This window comes from Penicillium arizonense (genome assembly GCF_001773325.1).
Source record: "Penicillium arizonense strain CBS 141311 chromosome Unknown PENARI_contig014, whole genome shotgun sequence".
NCBI lineage: Eukaryota > Fungi > Ascomycota > Eurotiomycetes > Eurotiales > Aspergillaceae > Penicillium > Penicillium arizonense.
This window is the reverse complement of record NW_019173291.1, coordinates 222,478-246,401: the sequence shown is the minus strand read 5'-3', so window position 1 is coordinate 246,401 and position 23,924 is coordinate 222,478. Positions and strand designations below refer to the sequence as shown.

Here is a 23,924-nt window from a genome sequence, read left to right as displayed (position 1 = left end):
GGACCTAGTCCTAGGAAATAGAGGCTGATTTTGAAAACCCTGCGGATTTGAAGTAATCCAGCTATTCTAGCAAAATTTGGAAACAAAGTATGAGAAAGCAATAAATTCTCGTATATTTCCTATATACGGAGCTATCCAATACATCCTGAGGCATTTTAGAGGGCTCTCCGGCGCTTCCTAAGCCGGTCAGACTAGGCATTCTCACCCTAGGCCGTAGCCTGAGATGCCGGCGGCGGCGTAGGACTGCTTATAGGCAGTGCCTAGGTTAGTGGTTCATAGGAAACGGCGGTGACTTAATTTAATAAGAGCTCTACGTCGCGGGCGCACCAGGAATATATTTCTATCTACATTTCTAAACCCTCAATTCTGGCAATTTATATTGGATCATTACTAATGATTAAACAATGCAAACTATGCAAACTATGCAAACGTCATTTCTGACATTTCCTCCTCCTGTCTATTGCAACACGGGTCCAACCTCAGCGACCCTCCAATACATAAAATACCGTTATTTTAGCGTTCTGGAGGTTTTTGTGAATGAAAGAAAAGCCATATTGATGAGAATACATCTAGCACATCATTCTAGATAGCACTAGGTAGGGTACAATAGAATCACGATATGCAACAGCGGATACTCACAACCGATACTGTCAAGATGCAAAATCGGCCTGCTCAGAGTCGCCGGCCAGTGGACTGGTATTGCAGGGTAAACTGGTGATATTACAAATTTGCGTCCATGTAACTATCTATAGGAAGGGATACCTAGTTTGATGCCTGTTGAGCAGCATCATAGGCGCTCACACTGCCGGATGCCCTTGGATATTCGACCAAGGTATTCTGGCTCCGGCCCTCGGCATGCCCAGTGGTATCCCCAGCTGCCCCAGCATAGCCCCACCCACCCCCTCCAGGCGTATGAATCACACATCGATCTCCCGCCTGCATGCGGACCATATTCTTCGATCCCATATTAACCCAGCGCCACTCATCGGCCCCCTGCTCATTCTGCGCCTTCCTCACCCAGTAGTTCGCACCACGTTCACCATCATCCCCTCCCTCCATTCCGTATGGAGGCACACTTCGGCGTTCTGTGATAACACTGAAACTCAGGGGAGCCCGGCATTCAATATCGCGCACCACACCATTTCCACCGTGATGATACCCTTTGCCACCTGTCCCTTCACGGATAGCAAACTCACGCAGAATGACAGGATACCGCTTCTCAAGGCTCTCCACGTCTGTGATGCGCGTGTTTGTCATATGGGTATGCACACCTGACGCGCCATCTTGTGCCGCCGTGGCACCGGAGCCGCCGCAAATTGTCTCGCCAAATGCATACGCATAGCCTTTGAGCTTCTGACCGGTGCTGTCGGTGCCACCCTCCCCGAAGAACCCGATGCAGTTCATGCACCCTTGTGAGGCGGCAGCAGCACGGAAAGCGCGTAGGATCACATCGACCAGGCGCTGCGAGGTCTGCGTATTACCAGCACAGACGGCAGGCCCAGCTGACGGGTTGAGGAAGCTTCCTTTCGGAATGATCACATGGATTGGCGATAAACAGCCTTGGTTTAGTGGAATGTCGGTGCCAATTAGAAGACGAAGCGTGTAGATTATGGCTGAGTGGGTGATTGCTGGCGGAGCGTTGATGTTGCTTAGCATTTCGACCCCTGTGCCAGTAAAGTCGAATGTTGCCGAGCCATCTTTGGATATATCCACCGTGAGTTTGACCAAGGTTCCGTTGTCCATTTGGTCGACGGCCGATAGATGGGGCCCGAGTCTGGAGAGTGTATCAAGAAGATAGGAACGCACAGCCAGTTCCGCATTGGACTGGATAGCCCCCATGTACATTTGGACCACAGGGAGAGTGTATTCCTCAATGAGAGCCTGAACCAGTACCATGCCTTTATGATTCGCAGCAATCTGCGCCTTCAGATCTGAGATGTTGTCTTGGATGTGCCTACTCCCGGTACAGCCAGGGTAGTCGCCTGGGCTCAAGAGTATGTCGGTGATACCTTTCTCGTCGAAAACCCCCTTATGGATCAATTTAAAGGACCGGATAGCTGCTCCCTCTTGCCAGAGCTCTGTGGAATTAGGTGGCATTGATGTACCACCAAGTCCGCCAATGTCCGTATGGTGGCCTCTTGAGGCAACATAGAAAGCCACAGTCGAGCCTGTCTTTTCAAATATCGGAGTAATGACGGTTATGTCTGGAAGGTGACTGCCTCCAGATTCTGGGTGGTTGGCTACCAGTACGTCTCCTTGACATAGCTTGCCTTTGTGCAGTTCATGTTGGTATTTGACTGCGTAGCTCATTGATCCTAAATGAACGGGGACATGAGGAGCATTGGCAACCAGATCACCTGCGCATAATTATGTCAATTGGTTTCAAAACATAAATAGTCATGTAAGCATACCCTGAGGTCCAAATAGAGCGCAAGAGAAATCAAGTCGCTCTTTGATATTCAGAGAAACTGCTGTCTTCTGTAGAGCACGACCCATCTGCTCCGCGATACTCATAAAGCGATGCCCAAAAACAGAGAGCTGGATGTGATCAACCACAGCTGGCTGCTCAATAGTTGCAGTGGAATTAGAAATAATGTCAATGACAATATGGGAGCGGAGGACCTTGGCTACAGCACCCGGTGCCACAACAAGCGTTTGGGTCTGATCAATGATCACAGCGGGTCCATCAATTGATAGACCGGGCAGCAAACTTTCGAGCACCAGCACAGGAGTTTGCTTGTACCCGGTGTTCTGGAAATAGACGGGGACCTATAATAATGAGTAATGGGTATAAAGGTGGGGAATCCAAGGAATACTTACCATACGTTCCACCAACTTCGAGGAGACAGGTTGGAAGTTGAAAGTGCGCAATTGTTCTCCAAGTTGTTCTCCCTCCCAGTCTTCTCTTTCACTTGCACCTATGCCCCGGACACGCACATCGTCGACGTAGATCGCCTTTTCGTCGGGAAAGACGAAGGAGAACTCTCGCATATGGATCTTCTTGAACTGACCCTTAAAGTCACCGTCGGCAGGTTTGAGGACCATGATCGAGGTTTCTGTACCTTGGTATCTCATGTTAAGATACATCTCATAAGTGATGCTCTTTTCTCGGATGCCTTGTCCCATCAATCGTTCTCGGACGACGAGTTGAAGTTTAGAAAGTCTTTCTTCCAGTCGACCACGAGAAGTCTCGTTGTATCTCTCATTCATAGGCTCCTGTGCCTCTTGAACGACGTCTGCCAGCGCCATGCCTTTGGAACATTAGTACATATCCTAAAACATCTAAAAGTAAGCGACTTACCGTATGCGGACAATATACTTGAGAGCTTGTGAATGACTATTGTGGAGATCTTGAGTGTTCGAGCAATTTCGCAAGCATGCTGACCTCCTGCACCTCCAAAAACAGCAAGATTATGATTCGCTATTAAGTGTTAGGAAAATATCCACAAAGGGATTTGGGATCGCACATACCGATGTCATACCCTTTACCCTCAGTCAGCGCCCGAATGGGTCGGCACATGGCTTCGTTGGCAACATCAAGAAAACCACAGGCGACTTCTTCAGGAGAGAGTGATTTTCCAGTATCGCGGTTGATCTCATCGGTCATTGCGATGAACTTCTTCTTCACTATCTCCACATCAAGTGGCTGGTTTTCATTCTCACCGAAGATCTTGGGAAAGAAATGAGGAATGAGTCTCCCTAGGAATAGATTGGCATCTGTTACTGTCAAAGGCCCGCCTTTACGATAACATGCAGGGCCTGGATGCGACGAAGCACTTTCAGGGCCTACTATGAATAGACCATTTCGCCAGAACAAAATGGAGCCACCTCCAGCGGCAACAGTGTTGATATCAAGCTGCGGGCTCTGAATAGTAACACCAGCGGTATTACTCTCGAAGACATGTTCGAAGTTGCCGCCGTACCGAGAAACATCAGTCGAGGTTCCTCCCATGTCAAAACCAACAACTGGGGTTTTTGTGTGATCGTCGTAAGATGTGCGAGCATAGCCCACAACACCCCCTGCTGATTATCAGTCTAATGTTCCCTAACCACAGTCGTAGGTCTAGTCTTACCAGCAGGTCCACTAAGGATACCTCGGAGGCCACTGAAACGGTCATGACTTACAAGTCCACCGTCTGACTGCATAAAGTCACAACGCACACCATCCAAATTGCCACCTTGAAATCCTTTTGAGAATCCACTAAGATACTTTTTGATCTCAGGGGTGAGATACGCATCGGCTGACGAAGAGCCTCCACGGGGCACCATCTTGATCATCTTGGCTGCCACAGAAGACGAACACGACACATGGGTGAAGCCTTCCTCTAGAGCCCATTCTTCGATTCGGCTTTCATGGGCTGGAAAAACATAGGCATGCGCCAGGCATACTGCAACAGTATCATAGCCTTGAGATCGTAGTTCTCGCAAAGTTTGTCTCACAGCAGCTTCATCGAGAGGCTTCAAGATGCGGATCATGTCACCACTCGAGCCCCTCACGAGGACTCCTGGTATCTCGTTGTCCGACTTGAACAAACCATCCAAGTCCTCATCAAAACCTTCAATTGTCACTCTCTCATCGATTTCCCTGGCATCGGCGTACAAGACATCGGGTTTAACGATGTTTAGATCAAAGAGGCGTGGTCGGGATTGATATCCGATTTTCAGCAAGTCGCGGAAGCCCTTGGTAACGAGAAAGGCATGTTTGGTTCCTTTCCTTTCAAGCAAGGCATTCGTCGCTACTGTTGTTCCCATTCGGATGAATTCGAGATCATCTTTCGGAAGAGGAACCCCGCGAGGTATTTCCCGTCCTTGGTACAGCGAAAGGACGCGTCGGATACCTTTACAATAGCTTATCAGCCCGCTTTCCCAAACGCTCTGGCAGAAGCATTATATTTTCTTACCCTCAGTTGGCGCATCGGCATAGTTACCAGGGTCAACAGACAACAGCTTTAGAACGACGTCGGGCTTTCCCGGCAGACTCGCCCACACATCGGTGAATGTGCCTCCGCGATCTAAGAGAGCATAATTAGCGCTACTATTGTAGGATTTTTGGTTGTGCAAGCATTTTTAAAGTCGTACCGATGGCAATTCTGACGCCTCCGACCATCGGCTTCGTAACCGTCATCTTGGAAAATTGGAAGAAAATGTAAATTGTTCTGCACCTGCATCTTGGGTTCCTTTGGGATTGAAAACACTTTTATAATTGCAGGTGGATTGCAACGCTGAACCACGTTGTCGAAAGAGTAAGGTCGTCACGATGCGCCAATATGAGCGAGCACTTGCGGAGTTTAAACATTCGGGCCCAGAGACTCGGGATTGGGATGCGAATGTCGAAGAAGGTCGATACGGCTTATAGCTGGCCGATTATCCAATCGCCGGCGACCGTTATCTATAAGTGGGTCACCCCACAACCTTTTCTTCGAAAGTTTTCCCCAACATTGCGCGGAAGGTCCACACGGTCTCCAGCTAGACGATTCACCAATCGCCTCCAGAGCTAGTATCCACAAACGGGCCTCCTAACTGGCTATCAAAAATTCAAGACATTGCGGGGAAAAGTTTGCTTGGACCGGATCCTTATCTCGACATGCTCGAGATAGGGAGTCACGACTATAAGACTGCCATCAGCGGGCTGTCTCAAATCGGTTTGTTGCTGGTCATCATCATCGTCCTCCTCCTGAGTCAATTATATCGTTCGCTCTTCAAGTTTCTTCGCAATGGCAGATCAGAAAGGCCAAGTTTCTGTCGAGACACCGGAAGTAGAGAAGCAGGGTATCTCTAGGGCAATGGATGAGGCAGCAGAGTATCTTGCTCATAGCACTGGCTTTGCACCTTTGTCCCCGGAAGAAGAGAAGAAGATGGTACGCAAGATGGATTGGATTCTGCTGCCAATGGTATGTTGCCAGTCCCCCTCTTGGGGCACGCAAGAAAGCTAACCTTTTCTTAGCTCTTTATGACCGCTACCTTGGGTGCGGTTGATAAGGTCGCTATCAGTACTGCGGCCATCTATGGCCTCAAACATGACCTTCATCTTGTGGGTCAGCAGTATTCTTGGGCTGGCTCCATCTTATCTCTCGGGGTGCGTAACATCTCAAACGGTGGTTTCATCTTCTCTAACCTAGTGGCAGGCCATCGTTGGTATGTGGCCATCCACGTACCTGGTCCACAGGCTACCCACTGGCAAATACCTGTCTGCATGCTCGTTAGGCTGGTCAATCATGGCACTTCTCTTGCCAGTGTCTCGTGACTGGAGCGGACTGATGGCTTTAAGATTCTTTATGGGTAGGTCAGCTATGATGAACCGGATTGAATGACACTAAATGAGATTGCCTAGGTTGCTTGGAGGCGATTATCGTTCCATCAATTTCTATTATCGTTGCCGGGTTTTACAAAAAGTCTGAGCAGCCCCCTCGCAATGCCCTGGTATTTGCGGCGGCGAGTTCCATCATCAACGGCTTCCTGTCGTGGGCGGTCGGTCACATTCCATCTACTGCAGCACTTTCTATTTGGCAATACCTTTTTCTGATCACTGGTACGTCTGACCTGAATGAACTTCACTTAATGTTTCTGACTTAGTCGATAGGCTCTATTTCTACCCTTTGGTCTATTATAGCTTTGATTTTCCTCCCGGACACCCCTATGAATGCATTTTTCCTCAACGATAGAGAGAAGTACCACGCTGTCCAACGCCTGGCTGAGAACAAAACTGGCATCACAAACCGGCAATGGAAGTGGGATCAGGCCCTGGAGGCGGCAATTGATCCGAAGACATGGGTTCTATTTTTCTTCAACATCGCCATCAATATTCCCAACGGAGGACTCACAACCTTCAGCGGCATCATCATCAATAACCTAGGCTTTTCACCCATGATTACGTCCCTGCTTAACATGCCGACCGGTGTGATGTCTACCTTGTCCGCATTCTGCTTCTCTTGGATCGCTGCTAAGTGGACCAACCGTCGCTGTCTGGTCACAATGATGGCATCCTGTGTCCCTATAATTGGTGCCATCCTTGTCTACGTCTTACCGCGAACGAACTTAAGTGGTCAGATGGTTGGTATCTATCTGGTGAGTTCACATTCCAGCTTAGCACTGTACAACCGACTAATCATTTCTGTAAAGCTATACACATACTTCGGTCCGTACGTTGTGGGAATCTCCATGGCTCAGGCTAACACGGCGGGTAATACCAAGAAGGCCGTGCAGTATTCTATTCTTTATATTGGCTATGCCGTCGGAAACCTCATCGGGCCGCAGACATTTCGAGCAAATCAAGCACCAGCATACACAGGAGGGTTTGTTGCCATGCTGGCTTGCTATTGCGTCTGCGTTCTGTTGATGGCAGTCTACTGGGTTATTGCGCACAGATTGAATGGCCGACTTACAGTTGGGGTTAACCCTGGAGAGGATCAAGCGGATGGGGACTTGATGGATGCTTTTGCTGATAAAACCGACTTTCAGCAAAAGACATTCAAGTACACTACGTAGCGGGCGAGTTCTTGTCTTTCATATTCGGACAACATATATTTCACAATAAACCCAGAATAGATGACAGTTAATTGTTATAAGCGGCTATGTTTGAGAGTTGTTAGATGAGTCTTGAAATATGCTATTTGTCACAAAACCATTCCTTTGGGGAATTTGCCCGCGCTTAGCAAAAGTTTTTACAATGATTCAGTGCGAAGTTAACAGTCCAAGAGTTTTGGCGATAAGAGAGACCTGCACGTCCATTGGAGGAGGTATCCCTTATCTCCTGTCTCGGCAAATGGTCCGAGTCATGCCCCCGCACCATCCACATTCGTCTTCTTTTCATCGAACCTCCATCTGTCCGTCCGCATTTCACCTTAACGCTATGCCACGCCGAAAACAAAACACCAGAAGGCGAACTGGATGCGCCAAATGCAAAGGTACAACTACGACCCTCATCATAACAAGCGAGGAACTAAATCGCTGACATGAGTAGAGCAACACATCCAATGCACCGAAGAGCACCCCCGATGCAGACGCTGCGAGAGACTTGATCTCGAATGCGTCCGGGAGCTCAAAATCATGTTTCGAGAGGATGCTATCCAACGCGGTATTAGCTTTGGCCGTGAAGGTACTTACTGCCGCTATCTTCTTCGGCTATCTCCTACTGACTCTCCTTGGTAAGGGGTTTGGAGGAAAAGAGCCGGCACAACCGCACATAACCGGAAAACGGAAAGTATATTCCAAGGACTTCCTCTAACCCAGTATACTAGCCGCTTCGTCTTTTTGAATTTAAATGAGGGTGACTTTCAAGGCTCCTATGGCGTTCCTCGAACACATTCTTCGGCCCAGATTCGCCCTAACAGCATAGACCGCTGTACGGACCTTTCGATCCGAACTTCCATCTACCACCCCCTTCATTCTTTTCCGGACACGGAGACCTATCTCCTTGATTATTTTATCCGCGGTATCAGCCCATCTTGCTCTCTAAGTGAATCGTATAATCCTTACATCTCCCTTGTGGTTCCCCTATGTTTTGTCTCCATCACCCTTCGACACGCCCTTCTGGCAGTTTCTGCAAATCAACTATGCCTTCTGGGAAAGGATCAATTTACCGAGCAAGTCTGTCACTATAAGCATATGGCCTTACAAGGGCTTCGACAGGAAATTTCCGCTGGTGTACACGACGATGGCACGGTAGCTTCGATCCTGATGCTGTGCTTTCACGACGTACGTCTCTTGCTTCATTTGTTTCTGCAGTTCCTTTTTGTTAACGTGAACCGTAGATATCAGATGGATGCTCTCCTTCATGGATGACACATCTTCATGGCGGCTTGCAACTTATCGACTACACAACGTCTCACGGCTCATCCGATTTATGGAAGTTTTTCAGGATGTACTTCGTAGCTCATAATATCATGAGCCGTACCGCGTCTGAATTTTGGCATCAAGATGACATCTCAGAGTTGTGGTCTGAAAGCGAAAATCTCGAAGAAGTACGACGCATTTATGATTACTTCACTGTATGAATGCTGACCTACCTGCCAGATCGATATGTTGATGGGGTGCTCGCGTGGCCTGTTGACTTTGATAAACAATATCTCGATCCATGCCTCCACAAAAGCAAAAGTACTGCTTGAATACTCCACTCTATAGAAAATTTTTCCTGACCACGAGATAACTACAGATACAGAAATACCGACGTTTAACACCCGCGGAGACTCAACACTATACTAAAATATCATTAAAGATTAGCACCGCCCTTCTTGGCTTGAAACAGACGCTTCCTCAACATTCCACGGGCAGAGAAGACCTCGAGAGGATTGCACACATCAAACATCTAGCTGCCTTTCTTTACCTTAATGAACGTCTCGAGGATGAGCCAGACGACGACCAGAAGAGCCTCAGGTTATCTGAAGGGTGTAAAAGCCGTCTTATATCGTCGATGATCAAACTGATCTCCACACTTCCTGATATGGCTACTTTGTTATGGCCTCTGTTTGTGCTTGGGAACACAGGCCTGGAAAATGAAGAACACAGACGCTTTGTACTGGATCGGCTGGCCAATATCCAGAAGACACGGAATCTCGGAAGTGTGAGGCGAGCAATTGATGCTGTGAAACACGCCTTTGTGACGAAGAGTCTATTAGCTTCGGGCAACAAGTCATGGGGTCATGAAACCTACCGCTACATCAGCCTGGCTTGAAGCAACACCATGGAATATTTAACGCTGCGTATTATCTGGTCTTGATAATTCAGATTGTTTCATGACTTGATTACCTCCATATCTTTTGGAGACTTTACAAAGTCCTTGGGATTCTTGACTTATCCCACTCTCTGTGAGATGTCAACCAGGTACGTAGTCAATATTGCCGCTCAATGCCTTATCAACCTCGTGCTGGTAAGTGGATGGAACGCCTGTAAGGAAGCGTCTTTGCTCTGCACTGGTGTGACGCGAAGGGCCGAGAATCTCAGTTCTTTGTATCTTCAAACAGAGCTGTTCTATACCAGACACGACAGTTGGAAATTCTGAAGTACATGGCCGTATGAGAGACGCTCCCGAAAGGATTTCAAGGCACCAATACCGACCCAGGTTTTTTTCGAGCTCGGTCCGAGGTTGTCTGGAAAAAGAAGGCATTCCTTTTGTATGTCAACCTTCGACGGTGACACCTCCCTAATCTCCTGTGTAGGACGATTTCTCACAGGAAGCCACCCATGAGTGAGATATTCCACTTCGTCTTTTGCGATCCGTAAAAGCACAGTTAGCTAAATCGTGCCACCTGGGCGGAAACACGTACCGCGGCTTCATCTCCCTCCTGGAGGGCATCACATTTGGGGATGATCCTGACAGTTCAACTTTCGGCCGGATCATCAGCACGTGCTATGGAGAAACTGTAGGATTTTAGCGGTGGTTGTAAAAATACAGAGAAAGTACTTAGTCCTCCTGGTTGGCAAGATTGTTTCTCGAATTCATGACCGCCCTATACATGCAAGTTACCCAATTTTACATCAGCACACTGATTCGAGCATACCTAACTCACAATATAATAATGTGCTTATCGTGATAAATATCAGGCTCCTTCGGTGCAACAAACGGTTGGCAGTGTGGCTATGCTACAGGGAAAGCAAGCAGGTGCGTCGATGCCACACAACGACGGCGAGGAACTTCCAACGGACGAGTTTGATGTTGGCGATGAGCCATTGAGTATGGACGAAAAAAGTAGGAAGCGACTTTATCTTATGTGTTACTGCTTGGAAAAATCATTCTTTTGGTATCTAAAGCTTATGTACTGATAATACATTATCATGGCGAGCGATTTCCTCATCATCGCCGAAGAATACCTTGATAGGCAACCAGGAGTCACCGCAGACCTTGAAGCGGTCCTTAAGGTTGTCTAGCTGGTTCACCTCTTCCGCAGTCAAGTTCCAGCCGTTGATATCGAAGTTGGCCTCAATACGAGACTTGCTGACAGACTTGGGAATGACACTCCAGCCCTTGGTAATACCCCAGACCAAGAGCACTTGCTGAGGGGTCTTGCCCTTCTTCTCTGCGATCTGTAGGAGAGTGGGGTCCTTGTAGAGAGGGGAGTTGGTTGAGCCTAGGCATGAGTAGCCGGTGGAGTGGATACCCTTGGAGGTGTTATATGCAACTAGCTTGGGGGATGGGTTGTTGGGGTGCAGCTCGATTTGGTTGACGGCGGGGACGATCTTGGTGCTCGGGTCGTTGAGGAGCTTCTCTAGATGCCGGATGCCAAAATTGGAGACACCAATGTTGCGGACCTTGCCCGTGGCGAGCAGCTTCTGCATCTCTTGCCTGTATTCAGTGTTAAGGGCTAGTCTATGATCTTCGCTAAATGTGTGTCTAAGTTTCCCTTACCAGGTCTTGATGAAGTCCCAGTCGGGCAGGTGCTTAGACTTGTCTTCAGGGTCGGTGGAGCTGGGCCAGTGAACCAGGTAGAGGTCGACGTAGTCAGTACCGAGGTCCTTGAGAGAGGAGTCAATGCCCTTGTTCACGCAGTGGTGCCAGGTGTTGTCCAGCTTGGTGGTGAGCCAGATTTCCTCGCGGGGCACGGCGGAGTCCTTGATACCCGCGCCCACCTCGGCCTCATTGCCATAGGCCAGAGCAGTATCGATATGACGGTATCCAGCGAGAAGGGCGTTCTTGACGGCCTCACGGACCTCATTGGGCTTGGACTGCCATGTTCCCAAACCGACGGCGGGGATTTTAGCGCCGGTATTAAGGGTATAGGTCTTCCTGTAGAGGGAGAAGGGTTAATTCTGTGACGAAGAATTCCATTGGCAATGACATACTTGGTGTGCTGGTTAAACATTTTGAAGGTTAGAGGAATGAAGTGCGAAAAGAACAAGCCGGCACTTTTATAAGGGGGCTTTGGAAAGTGGGAAGGTCCAAGAGCGATGTGAGGGATGTAACTATATAATTGTGGATTCGCATCCCGCTTTGTCGCATTTAGCAGTAAATCATTAAAGATGGATGCAGTTTCTTATTACATCAGGCAGAATTTTATAAGAAGAGCGATCAGCGCTAAAGAGGTAAAGCTTGCACAAAGAAAGTCGATACGCGTTGAAGTTTGTCTTGCCGAGCTTCCACTATGGCTTTCCGGATCGTGATCATTTTGTGGAGATGCCATCGCGCTCCACTCGGTCTCCACGAAAAGGAAGGTCAATACGCTCCCGCCAAAAAAAGAACGGTCCGACCGTGGTTCGACCGAGCATTTCTTGTAAAGATACCATGTCTGCACCTGGAAGTCAAATTTAATTTCGGGAATGACGGCATGTAACTAAGCTCAATTTTAAGAGAGATGGGCCGGAAGATGCCTCAGCACGTGGTCACTTTTCGAGCGTTCAAGTAGCGGCCTGAATAATTTACAACGCAGAAACGACTATTCTCTGTCTCGGTGCACATACAGCATCAGTAGCCACCACAGCAAACAAGTAACTTATAGCAAAGGCATGGTCAGTTGGGCATATTTGACGAAGCCGCAATGAGGCAGAGAGACTTACGGGAATCCCACCGATTAACTGCCGGAATATTGGGTTCCTCTTTGGACCGTATCCGGGCGCGGCAATGTTGAAGATTGCTGTGAATGGGACTGTATACGTTAATCTTGAGGATTTTCCTGATGTTAATAGAAAACTTTCTGTTCCTGTCAGCTTTGATGGCGGCATACCCATACTACAGATTCGCCGTCTTTGGCTGGATTTATTACCGCAGCTGGCACAGCGACCCATCGTGGACAGATTTGTGCTTTGGTGTACTGATACCACGGATTCGAACTATGTGAGAATGTTACGTTGTCAAGATCCTATTTTAGCGCTTGTCTTTAACAAAAGGAAAAAGAAAAACATACAACAGTAAGGATTCGCTAGTGGTCACCCACCTAACTACTAACTTACCGGCGTGTGGCTTAAGTACGGCTGAGCGGACGGGAAGCCCTGTTCTCCACACCCTATGGTCGTATGTACTGAATCTAACATGAAAAGGAGTTATATAGTAAGTATACTTACAAAGGCCGTTGATCAGACCTCACTACTCTGTATGGTGTGTGGCATATGTGCGGCCAGTAGTCGGGTGGGAGTCATCCGGGTAAGTTTAGGGTGAACGCCGCTTTAAAGTCGCGCGACCGGGGGTGAGAAGGGTGAGTGCGCTATAGTTGGGGCAAGAATCACCCGAATCGCGAGGAGCTGTAGGCATACGACATATTCTGCATTTAATGCTCATTTTCATTCTCCTCGGTCACCCTCGGTATCCATTCTTGTTATTAATTCTGTCCTGGTCTCTAGTACGTACAATACATTTAACAGTAGAACTTCTGCCCTTGAGAGCGGCTCCAAGTCTCCGTCTCAGGCATCGAAGCTTTTGACGTATAGCCCTAGTAGATCCATCCTACTGACCAATCAGGCACGATGGGCATCGAGCGCGGTCAAGGCTTTCAGCCCCACCGGATGTTGTGGCCACATTATATAGGATTGGTTCTGCACATGTTTGAGCAACTCTAGGCCTTCCGGCTTCGTCCTGAAATTCGTTAGAAGTATGAGGCCAAGATTATATCCTTCAAAGTTCAGCTCTTGATCTGGACCTGACTCTTGCAACAGGTCATGTAAAGCTTGACGCAAGTGTGCGGCGCCCTGATCATTCTTATTCTGCCTGATGTAAGCCCTGGCAAGCAAGTAGTTGAGACCCGCATGATGGCTCTCCTTGCTAGTTTGTTTTGCTCGTTGAAGAATGACTTCGGCCCGTCTCTCCTGACCCGAGCAGAATAATAGTGCCAGGCCCATGATGCCCAAACATTCGCTATACTCTGGATCATTTGGGCCGATTTTCTCTATCAGAGTGTGCATCTGATCAAGTAAATCATCCCATTGTCCCTCATGATATAGCAGGGCGGCCTTGTCCCGGAAGGAGCTGCGCAATTCCTTGGAGACGTAGTCCCTTCTTAGGGGAGTGAAACTTGTACTTGGATTGTAGGAAGGGCTCTCAGGTCATCTGGCCGGCCATCTCTCAGTCGATGAAATTGGGGTATTGCTCTTCTTTGGTAGAAGAACCGTTCTTTCATAAGTAGAAATTTCGGTGTCCCTAGCGATGGCTTCATAGTTATCGGAACTAATGCTACGGGAAGGCAGAGTGCGTGATTTGAGTGCGGTATAAATCGTGTTTCTTATTGGGAGGTCTGTCGCCTTTTCAGGCTTAGTTCGATCAAGAAAGTCCCAATTCCCAGACGCCAAAGAATCGTTGATATCGGAACGCACTTCTGATGTCTTGCCATAACTGAATTTGGTGCGACTTTCAAGGAATTGGGTGATGTGGATGTGGAGCCGGTTTCTCTGATGAGTGCCAATGAGTAAGAATTTTCTCGATGTTCCTTCAGCCAGGGATGTTCCAGGCAACCATACGCTTCCAAACGATGCTCTGGTTTGGGTGCCATCGTCCTTTTCAGAAAGTCCACACACTCTGGCAATTTTCATGTCATGGGGCGGTAATTACGTGCTTAGTAGTAACGAACAATGACAAACAATTGTGGATCCCTGGATTTTGGCCTCGACAATAAATACTCAACCTCTTCCTTTTCATTCCCCTTCGCCCTACAGATATTCACAATATTCATGAATTTATCAATCTCGCCGACGATGGATCCCTTCGCAAAATTCCCAACCGAAATTATTTGTCAAATCCTCGAATCTTGCTGCGACTTCACCAGCTTGGACGGTCTTCAACAAATATCTCCCCGAGTGAAGGAAGCTTTCAACGGCTCGTTCAAAAACATCACCGAACACGTCCTGAGAAACTGCTCGCTCACCTCGCACGGGCTTCATTACTATTTCAAGCTCCTAGCCTCCATTCTATCGACCTCATTCACTCCACAAGCCCTGGCGGAGAGTCAGAACAAACTGAATGGCCCCGTTGGATTAGAGCCTACGTATGGTTTCGTCTAGCAGAGGAGGGTGATGTGATTGTACAGCTTAGAAAATAAGTCCTGAAGTGCTGACGGCCGAGTGATATATTTAATTTCTGAGTGATATATTTAATCAACGTGATGGATCAACCGACAGCATATGGACATAGTATGAATCGAGGCTGTGACGTGATGCATAATAATTCCAGTATTGAGACTTATTAAAATTATCCACGGGTTGATCAATGTGGAGATAGCCTGGAGACACACCCCCACACACGGAGAGAGAGATCTAAAACTTGGAACCACCCTGCAGGGGTAGGATCCGGGCCCTCACAACACTTAGTAGATGTCGTAAATCTTTTTCTTGTGCAAATATTTTAGTGATTATATATGTTTTCACGGATTGGGCTTAACCTTTTGAAAGCGAACCTGCGTAATCTGCTCTCTCTCGGAAGATAATAAATAAAGCTTTTCGCGCTATACTACCAGTCGATCATCATATTATTCTTGGCCAGACTAGCCTCAAGAGCCGCCTTGGAGAATGGTAGCTTGTGATACGCCTCACCCCAGGACTTCATATCTAGGATCGAGTTTAAGAATTTATATAGTGCTTCTCGTGATTCCTATCCGCTAGCCAATATGTCCGCTAGATGACCACGATCACCACATTCATGTAGCTCTTGTACTCTCGGTCTACACACTTTTTGTCTATTTATTCAAGTTTGTCCATTGCTTCCTTCACAGGGATCCTCATTCTTCGCCGGCGCCTTCCCTTTGCCACCTGCTTTGTGTATCAGTAACTCGAGCTCGTAAGGGTATCTGATCGTGCCTCACTGCTCTGGTATAACATCGTAGCTAGAAGAACAGCAAGAACTGAGGCCTATCATGTGTCAGAAACCGTATAAACCTTATGGAACCCCTGGGCAGAATTCAAGCCATCTCACCAGCGAAAGGTCCATCCCCTCCGCCACCACGACTTCCCATGACGGTCGTTTTCCGGGTAGGTACACCGCAGCCACATCCGTCAGTTTTACCGTCATCACCAAATTCCCATGGTGATAGACATTCGTCTTGGACTTCCAGACATTCTGTCCGCGAACCGCCAGTATTGTATCTTCTCCATTTGCAGCAGCGTTTCGAAGATGCACGTCAAACTTGTCTTTGAGAGCACTCCATTTCGGTACAACCGTAGCAATAGGTTCGGAAGCATTTTCTTTACTGCTGCCCTCTCCGGGAAGTTGAAGATACCATGTTACTCCCGTCTTTTTCCGAGATATCTCGAAAAGGGGAAGCCCTGAGGCGTCGCGAAAATGTCGTCGCTGAGACCAAGACGCAAAATCACCCTCGACGCCAAAGAGCTTGTTTGAAAGAGGGTTTTCAGCAGTTGGAGTACTTGAAATTGTGAAGTTGCCGCTAGACCAGCTTGCGCTATGTTGCTTCACCTGAATTGTTGTGGTCGATGAAACAACCTGTTCCGGACGGATGGCGATGGGTTGTTTGATCGGTGCGAGTGATTCCATTTCATTTACCATATGAACTCAAAGCAGGAAGGGGGAATGAGAAGGTCAGAAGAGGGGAAGATAAGGAGTTGGAGTTTAGGCATTGATGAGATATCCACTTACTTAGCGTAACCTTCCTAATATAAACAAAGTTTGGAGCGCCACGAGGATCTGCTGTAAATTAACGACAATCCATAATGCGCACATGCCGCTCAAGGCTACAAGGCGGACTTCATCTGTTGCCGTAAGGATTTGGGGGCGTCTTTTTTTCTGAACTCAATTTTAGTTAAGGACATGTCTCATTCGATGTTGCAGATAAATTGGTACAGAAACTACTGGACTCAGCCCCGCCAAAATCAGGCCAAGCAAGATACTTCTCGGTGTTGGTTCGTGGACAGTGCCCCTTGGCGCCAATGCAGCTGTGGAGAATGAGAAATTAATCTTGTTCAATCGTAGTCACTAAATTCACTTTTGATTCTCGGCTGAAGGAAGAGGTGGAGATTTATGCGGCCCGTCTCAATCATGTGTTATTTGTCTCGAAGATGAGATCACTATGCATGTATCTTTTGACAAAGAGCTACCTTTACTGATATGTGTGCGATCTAACAATCACGCTTATATTAGGGCCAGAGAATTGCTAGAAATGGTCTTCAGCCAAACATTAATCGCAAAGCCTCTAGGGATTTCTAGAACAGGAATCAAAGGCCAAGATTTAGACTATGCCAGATGGAACTGCAATAGTACATAGCTGGAAGGGGTTATAGAACACAAATGTTGCGGTGATCGGTCCAGCCTTGTCATATCGGCACTACATTAGAATCCTAGTCGGAATACAGCTCGGAGGCATGTTTGCTACAACACGACTGCCTTCCGTAGAAACAACGCTCTTCGCATCTTCGACGAGTTCGGGTATGATTACATCGATAGCCAGAATGACTTGGTCCATTGAAAGAAATCTGGTGCGAAAACCCCACGGGCGGAGGGTCACAACAGTTTCCACGGTCGCCGTCGCTGGCCACGGCACTACGACCGTGGCATCATTCTTCTACCTAGCCCTACCTAATAGTAATTCTCGCCCTTGGAGAGGGCTGTCACCGACCCCTTGGTCCCGAACGCCGCATGCCTATGCCGCAGATTCGCGCCCTCAATCTCCCCAAACTGCAGCCGAACCTTGTCAATATCCCCCTTCAGCGGCTCGGATCCCAAGCAATGACCGACGGCCAAGCGGTCCAGCTCCGGATTCCGCGTCGACATCAAGACACTTGAGAACGAGTTGTTTTGGGGGACGCCGTTTCGTCGCAGGGCGAAGAAGCCGACGACGACGCACGCAATCGTGACGGCCAGCGCACTCATATAGGCCCCTAGCAGGGTCGTACTGCCGTAGAAATAGTAGTTGCGGTCGGTCAAGTCCGTCACTTTGACGGTGGTGTCTCCGCCATTAAGGCTGAGCAGGCTGTAAGTGAAATTGTGGCTCAGGTCCTCGATTGCCTGGGCCAGGGTTCCGTTCCGGCACGAAGTAGTAAGGTCGTTGCCATATTTATAATAATAGCTGCTGGTGTTCCATAATTCTGGACAGGCAAAGAGGCCGGTGTAGGCAAGTGACGTGTCGGTGTACGTGGTCGAAGATGCAACAGTCTTATTCTCCAACACTCCCGCTCTCTTACTCTGAACCAGTTCACCTTGGAGAAGACCAGAGAGGATCATGTGGATTACGTAAAAGCCTCCATTCACTGTTGGATCTGATTCTGAGTATGAAGGCGCTGCAGAGCTAGAAGCAGCCCCTTCGCTCCAATTGGCAAAGGCGACGTGGTCTACTGAGACTGGTGTCAGCGTCTGAATGCCGTTGGCGAAATGCATGTCGACCACGTAGGAGGTATTCCAGAGCTGACAGACAAGCTCAGTGGGCTGTGTGGCGTTGTCATTCCACAGCGGATTGCTGCCTGCAGCTGATATGAAGAGGGTATTGTTGAGATCCGAAGGTGCAGTGCCCATGTAAATCCTCGTTGTCTGGAACTGCGGCTCTGGAAATTCGCTATCCCACAGTTTCTGCGTCACCCCGTCTATCTCCACGAGAGCTTCACTCAGTCGTTGGCATTTGTACGAAGGGCCCCAGAATGAGAGTTCGTAAGACGAGTTGGAGATTGGTGCAGGGACTGGAAGCACTTGGGCCGATGAGGCCGTGGTTACGAAGACGCGGGTCATGTTGGCAGAGGGGGAGGTGATGTGCCACATCTCATCGAATTGTGCCTCATTACGCCAGAATGACGGGTCGAAGTTAACGCTTGGAACGAGCCGCTCGATCTTGTCCTGGGCTGGATACGTAACCACGTTCAAGGTTGCAGGTGTAACGATCGCCGTCAGGGGAATCAGCCTGGTCGGATCGTGAATCAGTCATAGGCTCACCACGAGACATGGCGGTGCACATACCAGGAAATAATCGCCAGCCCGGTCAGCGTCTTTCCATATATCCACAAGTCCAGGGTGAGAAAAGCAAGAGGGCTGTCCCGGACGGCAAACATGCTATCGATCCCACTAAGCCGGACACTCTTCCGGCGTAGGGTGGCCCAGGTCTCCTGCACCGCTGCGAGCCCAACAGCGGACACCAGGCATGATTTGATCAAAAAGGCAAAGCCAGTCCCGATCCGGATCGCCCACGTTTGTTCCTCGCGAGACGCGACGCGAGCGCCGTCGAAGCTCTTGTAGTAGTAATGATGACCAACGGACAGCAGCGCACCGGAAATGACGAGCCCGACCATCAGGGCCGGACACCTCCAGCCAATGCCCCATGCGGCGGGCGTCTCCGTCTCTTGGACTGGCACTGGCACTGGCTCTGGCGACTGAGGACCTTTCTCCGGGACCGGGTTGCAATCAGCGTGGTGATTATTAGTTGGCGGAGACATATTATATTGAGGTGCCCGGACAATAGCGGACTCAGGCCCTGTTGGAGACAGAGGCCCTTCAGCCGTTCTTATAGGGAATGCGGTTCCTGAGAGGGCTGGGAATAGCAAACCCTCTCAAAGCCATTGTGTGTGGGCCATGGCTGAGCCTTGCCTGCAGGATCCTTTGCTTTGCAGCCTTCATTCTGCTGTTTCCATTGGCTTCTTTCAGCGACGGACGAATGCGGGCCATTTATGACTTCTGGTTGCCAAGAAGCCATTTAGAGCATGGGCTGGTTTTCAGCCCCCAATACTGGCAGGCGCTGTCAGCCGGGATTGGCAATGCACTTTCCACTGCTGGAAACGCACAGGCGGAAGCTGAAGCGGCCTGCTAGTAGTGCTGCCCACCGCTCGACTTGAATCGTCCGATACTTTAGCGCCTGGATCATGCATGCTGAGCCAGCCGTTTCAATGAATCGGCAGGGGCCGCATCCCACAATACTCGGTGCAATGTTTCGGGCAGTAGCACCAGACAGGGCGGGAAAGTGAGAAGTGCTGGTTGAAGATACCGGGAAAGAACAAGAACTTGAACAAGATCAAGAATGACAGACTGTGTGCTCTCTTTTGAGACAGGCAACATCACATACCACGAGGTCCTGCCAAATTGTTCCTCAACTGGACCTTCCACCAGGTCGGATCGTTCCCGAAGCGCTGCCAAGCGCCGGCCACGCACAGAATACGAGGTCCGTTCCTCGTGTTCCGTTCTATTCCTTGCGAGTTGCGGCCTTAGTCTAGGTATCTGGTCGGAATGGCCCCCATGGGGCAAAGTCACGCGTTCAGGTTTAACCAGCCAATGATCGCTGACTATTGAGGCCAGGGGTTCAACCCGAATCTTGGGGGTTGAACCTCAAGTTGCACCCCTATCATGCATCCTGTTTTGCGCCAGCAGCACGGTCTGTCTAGCTTCATTTTACGCGTCTGTTCGCGATTTGCGCGTTGATGTAGCTTAATGTTACATCTAAGGTCTCTATGTCGAAATCATATGGCCGGTAGTCCCTGTTTTCTAGGCATTCAATGTTGAGTTTTGCAGTCTTTAATGCCTCTGAGGCTTGATAGATACTAAGTCGTCCTCCCTGAGACACACTAGTCTTATACGGTATCGTGGATATTCGGGAAGTTTGTATAACACACTTCCCCTCGAGCGTTATCTTAGATAATTAGACATCTTCAATATTACTCCATTGCTGGCCGCCGTCATTCCCTTTAGATCGTATCCCTCACCTCAACGTATTCCAGCTGGTGGTTAAAGAAATATACGTTTACTACGTGCAGCACTAGCGCATCTTCCTGGACTAAAATGAGATTGCTATAAAAATTCATTATGTTTTGCTGAAAGTGTTACAAGGTAATTCAATCTAAAGGAAGAGAGTCTATTTAACCAAGAAAACCCGGCTAGGGAAAAGAAGAACAGAGCATGAGAAGAAACAATGTATTCCCACCTGATGTTTTCATCGGGGGCCGGCACCCCCCATGCACGGTCACGATGAAATTTTTTTTTGAGGATCTTAAAGGGAAGTTAGGGTTGGAATTGGGGCTTTTCTGGGTTTCTTGGGTTATTACCGGTATTAGCGGGTTCCTTGGGTTAGACCCATATACAGGTGGATCTATAAACCAATCCTATCATGCTTATATGTTGCCTTTTGGAAGTTGATATATCGCTTTGCTTAATTTACTCCCTACCTTAGTCTATTCTTGATTCAGGGAGCTATTTGTTTGGCGACGAGCCATCCGAGCTTCAAGGCGAATCATCGCGCATTGACGAGGGAAATGTGGATTCTTCATCTCGCTTAAGCTCGCTGACAGCTCGGCACGCGCAAAGCGATGCTACATCACTTCCTTAGTGGCCCCTCAGGTAGACGGTGCGACGACCGTAGTAAAGCTGAATTCTCTTCGACACCAGGTTAATCGAGTCAAAATCATAGTTCCCGGAGGATTTACAGCTCCTGGGAGTGAACTGTATAGCTCCGGGGAACGACGAGTTGGGTCCTCGAAAAGACCGTTGCTGGTGGGCGATCAGTGGGGTCACCCGCCGGAAAATATTTCAACCGAAAAAGAAACATACGCTTTGCATCTGTTCCTGGCCTTCTGGGCTCGAATACTGGGAACATGGGGGATCCCTGGGACTAACCAATGACTCACTCCCAGGGGTTGGGCACGAAGGATCCAGGAACGTCCAGTCGAGATCCTAGGAATACACAGGGACACGGGATCACGCCATGCCTTTCTAGGAGCTTGTAAAGAGATTCATATACACTACATTACGGGAAGTCTGCGTTCAGTACCTGCGCACCCCGAGTTCGGGATGAACGTCTTCTCAGCCCTAATCACATAGCCAAGGGAAAATTTAGATCTCGCCATAAATTACCCTTAGCAAGTAGTTAGCCTGGCATATCCCAAGTATTAAACCCAAGTAGGTTGATTCTCTGGGCTATATTGAAATTGTTATTATCACGTGATAAGTTGCGAATAACCAATAACCATTCGGTCGCAAATCCCCACCGATGATTATAACCCGCCTGCCCGATACGCGCCCATTGTAGAAGGGCTCTTAGGATTTAAAAGGGCCTGGACGTCTGGGGCCATGACGTACTAGATTGTAATTACTCACTATCGGCTGCAACAGAGCAGATTAGCGGGGGAAATCCTTTGAGCCATGGATTTACGAACCTAAGCGAACAGGATGGCTCAAAGATAATTGGACAAATGGAAGTGATCCTTGGTGCCACTTCGCACACCAGCAATCGTGCCGATGGCTGTTGGTTCCAGTTTCCAGTTTTTGAGAAGAGGTTCCTTTGCCCAAGGATCAGTTAAGTCAGGCGATGGGTTACTATGGTGTAATACCCTAGCTTAGTTCTATAAAGTAGTTTTAACTGTCGCTTCACGTATAGATAGATCTGTCCCCATATGTTCAACTACCACTCAACGGTCCTTATATTGGGTCAAGACAAGTGTATCATGACAACATGTACATCCGGCTAATTGAAACTTGGATATGGCTGTCATTTGTTACAGTTGTCGTGGTATGGCGGTTGTAAGTATTAGCAGCATTTGTAACATGGTATTCTATCTGCGCCTAACACGGATGTCTAGTATATCCAGGTCGATTCTCTTAAAAGGGCCAAAACACTTCTTACTCGAGGATTATCTGATGCTCCTTGTATATGTGAGCTGCTCTTCTTTCCTTGATATAGTTGGTTGGGCGGTCTTGACCTTGAAAGGGGTTGTATATCAATCTCATCATATGGGTGAACATACAATCAAGGCACCAGGAAACCAATATACTCCCGCCGACAGGGTTGGAGGGTCTTACAGCTGAAGACATCGAAGATCGCATCTACGCCAGCAAGGTTGCCATGATTGTTGAGCAAAACATGATACTGGTGCAATGGGGCTGCAAATCCTGCCTGATTCTTATCTATTACCGACTGACGTGAGTAATTCCCAAGCTCACCTACGTAATACTCTGACTAATACACTGTTTCCGCATGAAGCAAAGGACTCAAAGAAGCGGTTTTTGTGAAAATAATGATGGTCTATATTGCACTCAGCTGGATTGTCATAGAAATTTTCATGTATGCAGTCTGGTGCCGTCCAGTGTCCGATTACTGGGCCGTGAAGGTGGGAAATTCAGGTATCCACCTTTTTTTAAACCTCTTGCTTCTCAATACTGACATGAGAAAGCTCAATGCACTACTGCAAAGCACCATTTAATCATGTCATTCGTATTCAACGTATCATCGGATATTGCCATGCTCTTCATCCCAATACCGTTGATCATTAAGTCGAAGATGTCGACTTTGAAGTACGCACATTCTTTCCCAATATACGGACCGTGCTAATAATGACTAGAAAGATTCTGTTAAGCTGTGCTTTTGGCCTTGGCATTTTCGTAGTGAGGCATTCCATACCCGCATGGTTGTTGTATCATGGCTCACAGTAAGCAGATCGCATGCGCGATAGCAAATCGTGTATACTCCTTTGCCAATATCGCCAGCATTCAATGGATTTACTGGTATGTAAGGGAGGCATCTACAGCTGTGATCGTGTCGAATATTCCTAACTGCTACACACTCTTACGCCGTATTCTTGATGTTCTTCGGCGCAAGCGTACCGAAATTGTGGGCAGAGCCCGCCAACCGTTGCATCGCTCCAATGCGGATGACGCTTCCCATCGTACGGGAAAGGTAAAGCCACACATGACCAATACATTTGGGAGCATAAGGAGCAGTACGGGTGGCAATGAAGGTGCACTTTAATAGATCGCTAGTAATCATTTCCTCAGGAGGATGTTTATAGACTTGATAGTATTATTCTATCATAATTAGTACATCGACCGTGCAGAGAGATAGGAAAGAGATTAAACAGGATCCTGATGTTCGCGTTAGATTGGCGACGCCGCCATCCGGAAGCCATTACTGCGAGCTAATAGGAACATCTCAACGACGGGTCTACCTCTCTCAAGTCCTGTATGTAGGTTCACACTCCTGTAGATCCTAACAGTCCCTGCTAGCTCAAAGGCTTTCATACACATGGTCAAACCGTTAAAAAGAAATTAAATTGTAACAGTTCTTCCACACAAAGTCAGCCCGAGCGACAACTAGTTGGCTCAG

The 23,924-nt window shown here is 48.3% G+C and overlaps 5 protein-coding genes across 5 annotated transcripts; 1 reads left to right on the top strand and 4 right to left on the bottom strand.

The window, feature by feature from the left end:
• Positions 1 to 762: 762 nt before the first annotated feature.
• Positions 763 to 5,125, bottom strand: PENARI_c014G02605 (uncharacterized protein; the record flags this gene model as incomplete). The annotated part of the gene is made up of 8 exons (XM_022633445.1): positions 763 to 2,357; positions 2,412 to 2,769; positions 2,821 to 3,251; positions 3,302 to 3,421; positions 3,472 to 4,020; positions 4,074 to 4,838; positions 4,902 to 5,012; positions 5,080 to 5,125. The coding sequence occupies 8 exons, from the start codon at positions 5,123 to 5,125 to the stop codon at positions 763 to 765; spliced, it is 3,975 nt and encodes a 1,324-aa protein (XP_022486584.1).
• A 589-nt stretch (positions 5,126 to 5,714) lies between these two features.
• On the top strand, positions 5,715 to 9,670 carry PENARI_c014G09414 (uncharacterized protein; the record flags this gene model as incomplete). The annotated part of the gene is made up of 11 exons (XM_022633592.1): positions 5,715 to 5,891; positions 5,945 to 6,076; positions 6,126 to 6,279; positions 6,332 to 6,529; positions 6,581 to 7,065; positions 7,120 to 7,472; positions 7,715 to 7,904; positions 7,961 to 8,144; positions 8,618 to 8,694; positions 8,751 to 8,987; positions 9,215 to 9,670. The coding sequence occupies 11 exons, from the start codon at positions 5,715 to 5,717 to the stop codon at positions 9,668 to 9,670; spliced, it is 2,643 nt and encodes an 880-aa protein (XP_022486553.1).
• A 1,070-nt stretch (positions 9,671 to 10,740) lies between these two features.
• PENARI_c014G00170 (uncharacterized protein) lies at positions 10,741 to 11,795 on the bottom strand (the record flags this gene model as incomplete). The annotated part of the gene is made up of 3 exons (XM_022633395.1): positions 10,741 to 11,278; positions 11,342 to 11,719; positions 11,776 to 11,795. The coding sequence occupies 3 exons, from the start codon at positions 11,793 to 11,795 to the stop codon at positions 10,741 to 10,743; spliced, it is 936 nt and encodes a 311-aa protein (XP_022486514.1).
• Positions 11,796 to 17,437: 5,642 nt separating this feature from the next.
• Positions 17,438 to 19,278, bottom strand: PENARI_c014G07126 (uncharacterized protein; the record flags this gene model as incomplete). The annotated part of the gene is made up of 2 exons (XM_022633544.1): positions 17,438 to 18,749; positions 18,806 to 19,278. The coding sequence occupies 2 exons, from the start codon at positions 19,276 to 19,278 to the stop codon at positions 17,438 to 17,440; spliced, it is 1,785 nt and encodes a 594-aa protein (XP_022486682.1).
• Positions 19,279 to 23,387: 4,109 nt separating this feature from the next.
• On the bottom strand, positions 23,388 to 23,845 carry PENARI_c014G05390 (uncharacterized protein; the record flags this gene model as incomplete). Its single annotated transcript, XM_022633504.1, has 2 exons — positions 23,388 to 23,564; positions 23,795 to 23,845. 2 exons carry the CDS (start codon positions 23,843 to 23,845, stop codon positions 23,388 to 23,390), a joined length of 228 nt encoding a protein of 75 aa, XP_022486669.1.
• Positions 23,846 to 23,924: the final 79 nt, after the last annotated feature.